General features: G+C 54.1%; 1 protein-coding gene across 1 annotated transcript; it reads right to left on the reverse strand.

Moving 5' to 3' along the window:
* Nucleotides 1–2820: 2820 nt before the first annotated feature.
* Nucleotides 2821–3924, reverse strand: LOC121863337 (loricrin-like). The gene has a single exon (XM_042361962.1). The coding sequence runs from the start codon at nt 3922–3924 to the stop codon at nt 2821–2823; it is 1104 nt and encodes a 367-aa protein (XP_042217896.1).
* Between the last annotated feature and the right edge of the window lie 1839 nt (nt 3925–5763).

Genomic DNA, 5763 nt, shown 5'->3' on the forward strand with positions numbered 1-5763 from the left:
CGAGAATTGTTCGACACCACAACCGCATCCAGCCCATACGTGCACGAACTGATCGCTATAAGAACAGCCCAGTCCCAACCATTGTAAAATTATCAATAACATGTAATAAATCAGTGTATTCATCTCTGTAAACACTGCCCCTACACTGTCACTATGTTGAAATGAACTGTAGTTTGAGCTGATCCCCATCTAAGTTACTATATGTCTTATTTGTGTCACTTATGTCACTTGTATATTATTTGTACTGTAACCCATTCCCCAAATATGTAACTGTATATTTTCAGCCTCTGGCTGCCAAGCTCTTTCAATAAACCGTTAATTATTATTAATATTATTATTATTACACACACACGTTCCAAAAATAGTATCAGACCAATTATGAACCGTCAATATGATCGCATAATCGACTGACACTTAGACGGTAACAACGACAGGAGCCAAAATGTGTACCGGTCACTTCAGTCACGGGGAGAGAAAGATAAACAAAGATGTCATTGTCAGTCGAGGTGGTCAGGTCATTGTCAGTCGAGGTGGTCAGGTCATTGTCAGTCGAGGTGGTCAGGTCATTGTCAGTCGAGGTGGTCAGGTCATTGTCAGTCGAGGTGGTCAGGTCATTCAGTCGAGGTCAGGTCATTGTCAGTCGAGGTGGTCAGGTCATTGTCAGTCGAGGTGGTCAGGTCATTGTCAGTCGAGGTGGTCAGGTCATTGTCGTCGAGGTGGTCAGGTCACTGTCAGTCGAGGTGGTCAGGTCATTGTCAGTCGAGGTGGTCAGGTCATTGTCAGTCGAGGTGGTCAGGTCATTGTCAGTCGAGGTGGTCAGGTCATTGTCAGTCGAGGTGGTCAGGTCATTGTCAGTCGAGGTGGTCAGGTTATAACGTGACCGATGATAATGACGACACAGAGTAATGATTATATCGAAGCCTGAAGATCTTGTTAGCGATTTGTGTGAGTGATCTTGTCCACAACTCCCAGACGGATGCAAGCGTCCTCCTCCTGATACAGTGGCCAATAACCAACAGACTTTCAGAATCAGGATATAAACTTTAACCTCAAATGTCTTTCTCTTCTCATATCTACGACGAGAATATAACTAGGTATATTTCACAACACCGATCACTGGTATAACTAGATGTGTCCTCAGATCAATCTCCATTTACGAGAGAGATACAAAAAATAATCTTACGAGGCCTTAAGAATACTTCTGTCCCTCAACCTCTTTCTCATATGTGGTCCAGCACTACTCCCAGATGACTCCACCATCTCATCTCCTCACTTGACTAGTTGGAGAGCGGCCACATCTCCTCCTCCTCCTGGGCCACTACACATCCTCCTCCTCCTCCTCCTCCTCCCTGGGCCACTACACCTCCCTCCTTCTTCCTGGGGCCACTCACCCCCCTCCTTCTTCCTGGGGCCACTACACCTACCCACCTCCTCCCTGGGGCCACCACACCATCACCCCTGGTCCTCCCTGGGGCCACCACACCATCACCCCCCTGGTCCTCCCTGGGGCCACCACACCATCACCCCTGGTCCTCCCTGGGCCACCACACCATCACCCCCTTCCCTGGCCACCACACCATCACCCCTGGTCCTCCCTGGCCACATCGCCGCCCTGTCGCTCATCGTCTGCCCGTGTCGCTACTGTGTCGAGAATTTATTTAATCTCTGACCTTAACGGTCAGATCATGTGTGTGTGTGTGTGTGTGTGTGTGTGTGTGTGTGTGTGTGTGTGTGTGTGTGTGTGTGTGTGTGTGTGTGTATGCTGGTGGGGGTATTATTGAGGTGATCCTTCACTTAACAGGGGATGAGGTGAAGAGTCTGGTGGCGTTTGTCTCTGAGTATCTTGGAGAAAATATCAAGCAGCATTGAGAAGGTGGGGAGAGGAGGAGGGCAGGAAGAGAAGAGGAGGAGGGAAAGGGGTATGGGATGGGGGATGAGGAGAGAAAGAGGAAGAAAATAAGGAGAGGAATGAGAGGGGAGGAGAACAGGGTAGAGACAGGAAGGAGACGGGGGGAGGGGGGGCAGGAAGAGAGAGGGAGGGAGAGGAGGATAGGGATGAGGAAGGAAAGGTAAAGGGGAGAGGGAGGGGAGGAGGTGCTGGTCCGCATACTGAATAATTACAGAAGGGAACCAAAATATTTTCTCTAATCTTTAGTGAGATAGTTTTTGGGACTTCTTTATTAGTTTGTGTGTGAGTGTTGTGTGTGTGTGTGTATGTGTGTGTGTGTGTGTGTGTGTGTGTGTGTGTGTGTGTGTGTGTGTGTGTGTGTGTGTGTGTGTGTGTGTGTGTGTGTGTGTGCGTGTGTGTGTGTGTGTGTGTGTGTGTGTGTGTGTGTGTGTGTGTGTGTGTGTGTGTGTGTGTGTGTGTGTGTGTGTGTGTGTGTGTGTGTGTGTGTGTGTGTGTGAAAAGGTCAGTATTACAAGTGTTTTCATAAACTGTTCAGGCAGCTGTACTCTTTTCCTTATCTCGAGGGAACCTCCACTGACCCTTGGGAGCTGTGTTGATTCAGGGCTGACCTTGGGAGCTGTGTTGTTCAGGGCTGACCTTGGGAGCTGTGTTGGTTCAGAGCTGACCCTTGGGAGCTGTTGGTTCAGAGCTGACCCTGGGAGCTGTGCTGGTTCAGGGCTGACCCTTGAGCTGTGTTGGTTCAGGGCTGACCCTTGGGAGCTGTGTTGGCGTCAGGGCTGACCCTTGGGAGCTGTGTTGGTTCAGGGCTCCCTGGGAGCTGTGTTGGTTCAGGGCTAAACAGGTCCTCACACAAAGTGCTTCCCCAGTGCCACGGTCGGCGACCCCCTCCCCACGACCAAGACACAAACGAGTCAATTAGCGATTGTTTTCTCCTGTGGAGTCTGGAGGTCTTTACCCTCCCCCGTGTGTATGTCTGTCTGTCCGCTCACAAACACATCACCCCGTTGTTGTCTCCAGAAAACACACGACCCAGCGTCTGTCAACACGCCCCTGGCCACCACTTTGTCCTTTTGGCCGGCCACCACTATCCACCGGACGGTCACTTCCTGTCCTCTTCCTCCCAAGCCACTTCCTATCCCCGGATCACCTGCTGGCCACCACACCCCGTGACTGGAGAAGCCCCCCCGGCCAGCGCACCCCACATCTCCCGACTGGTGAGTCCCCGCCGGCCACCACATCTTCTGGACTGTGAGGTCCCCGCCGGCCACCACATCTCCTGTGACTGAGGTGCCCCCCCGCCGGCCACCACATCTCCCGTGACTGGTGAGGTGCCCGCCGGCCACACATTCCGGACTGGTGGGTGCCCCCCCGCCGGCCACCACATCTCCCGTGACTGGTGAGGTGCCCCCCCCGCCGGCCACCACATCTCTGTGACTGTGAGGTGCCCCCCGCCGGCCGCCACATCTCCCGTGACTGGAGGTGCCCCCGCCGGCCACCACATTCCCGTGACTGGTGAGGTGCCCCCCCGGCCGGCCACCACATCTCCCGTGACTGGTGAGGTGCCCCGCCGGCCACCACATCTCCCGTGACTGGAGGTGCCCCCCGCCGGCCACCATCTCCGCACGGTAGGTGCCCCGCCGGCCACCACATCTCCGGACTGGTGAGGCCCCCGCCGGCCACCATTCCCGTGACGGTGAGGTGCCCGCCGGCCACACCACATCGTGACGAGGCCCCCGCCGGCCACGACACCTGACGTGAGGTGCCCCGCCGGCCACCACATCTCCGTGACTGGTGAGGCCCCCGCCGCCACAACATCTCCCGTGACGGTGAGGTGCCCCCGCCGGCCACCACATTCCCCGTGACTGGTGAGGTGCCCCCGCCGGCCACCACATATCTCCCGTGACGGGTGAGGTGCCCCCCGCCGGCCACCACATCTCCCGTGACGGGTGGAGGTGCCCCCCGCCGGCCACCATATCTCCCGTGACGGGTGAGGTGCCCCCCGCCGGCCACCACATCTCCGGACGGGTGAGGTGTCTCCCGCCGGCCACCTCCCACCTCTTATTAAGGAGACGTGTAGCACCTGTGTCTGATTCTATTTATATGTGTTGTTATTACTGTACCTGTAACTGTACCTGTACCTATACCTGTACCTGTACCCGTACCTGTACCTGTACCTGTACCTGCACCTGCACCTGTACCTATTGCATCTGTACCTGTACCTGTATCTGCACCTGTACCTGTACCCACTAACCTGTACCTGTACCTGTACCCTGCATCTGCACTGTACTTGCATCTGCACCTGCACCTGTACCTGTACCCATACCCTGTACCTGTACCCGTAATCTGCACCCATATCTGCACCTGCAATCTGGTAATCTGCACCCATACCCACCTGCACCCATACCTGTACTCTGCACCCGTACTGCACCCTGTACCTACATCCGTATCTGTACCTATACCTGTACCTGTACCTAACCTGTACCTGTACCCATACGTGTACCTGCACCCATAGCACCTGCACCCCATACCTGCACCCATACCTGCACCTGTACCCATACTCATGCCTGTACCCACATCTGTATCTGTACCCATACCTGTACCTGCACCTATACCTGTACCTGCACCCATACCTGTACCTGCACCTATACTTGCACCTGCACCCATTCTGACCTGTACCCACATCCGCATCTGTACCCATACTGCATCTGCACCCATACCTGCACTGTACCTATACCTGCACCTGTACCTATACTCTGTACCTGTACTCATGATCCAGTATCTGTACCTATACCTGCACCTTACCATATCTGCAATTGTACCCATACCTGCACCTGTACCTATACCTGTACCTGCACCCATACTCTGCATCTGCACCACATCTGTATCTGCACCTATACTTGCACCTGCACCTACACCTGTATCTGCACCTATACCTGCACTCCTGGTACCTATATCTGCACCTGCACCTATATCCAACTGTACCTATACTCTGCACTGCACCCATACCTGCAATCTGCACCTACACCGTACCTGTACCCATACCTGTACCTGTACCTACATCTGTATTCTGTACCTATATCTGTGCCCCATACCTGCACCTGCACCCATATCTGCATCTGCACCTTACACCTGTACTGTACCCATATCTGTATCTGCACCTATACCTACACCTGCACCTGAGCACCCACCTGTACCTATACCTGTACCTGTACCCATATCTGTACCTGTACCCATACTCTAGTACCCATACTTGTACCTGCACCCAAATCCAGTATCTGTAATTCTTATACTTGTACCTGTACCTATACCTGTACCTGTACCCATATACCTGTGGCCTGTACCCATACTTGCACCTGCACCCATACCTGCACCCTGTACCTCACATCTCGGTATCTGCACCTATACTGCACCTGTACCCATTCTGTACCTGCACCCATACTCCTGCATCTGCACCCATACCTGTACCTGCACCCATATCTGTGCATCTGCACCCATACCTGCACCTGCACCTACACCCTGCACCTGTACCCATACCTGCATCCTGCACCCACACCTGCACCTGCACCTATACTCTGCACCTGCACCCATACTGCACCTGCACCCACATCCGTAGTCTGCACCCATACTCTGCACCTGCACCCATACCTGCATCTGCACCCATACCTGCACCTGCACCCATACCTGCACCTGCACCCATCTGCATCCACCCATACCTGTACCTGCACCCATATCCGTATCTGCACCCATACCTGTATCTGCACCCATACCCACCTGCACCCATACCTGTACCTGCACCCATACCTGCATCTGCACCCACACCTGTATTGCACTCCATACCTTGCACCTGCATCTGC

The sequence above is a fragment of the Homarus americanus genome, unplaced genomic scaffold (genome assembly GCF_018991925.1).
Source record: "Homarus americanus isolate GMGI-L3 unplaced genomic scaffold, GMGI_Hamer_2.0 scaffold46197, whole genome shotgun sequence".
Classification (NCBI taxonomy): Eukaryota; Metazoa; Arthropoda; class Malacostraca; order Decapoda; family Nephropidae; genus Homarus; species Homarus americanus.

What these genes read in the sequence shown, in the direction of transcription:
- LOC121863337 (XM_042361962.1), bottom strand. Translation starts at nt 3,924, where the DNA reads ATGTGGTGGCCGGCGGGGGGCACCTCACCCGTCACGGGAGATATGGTG.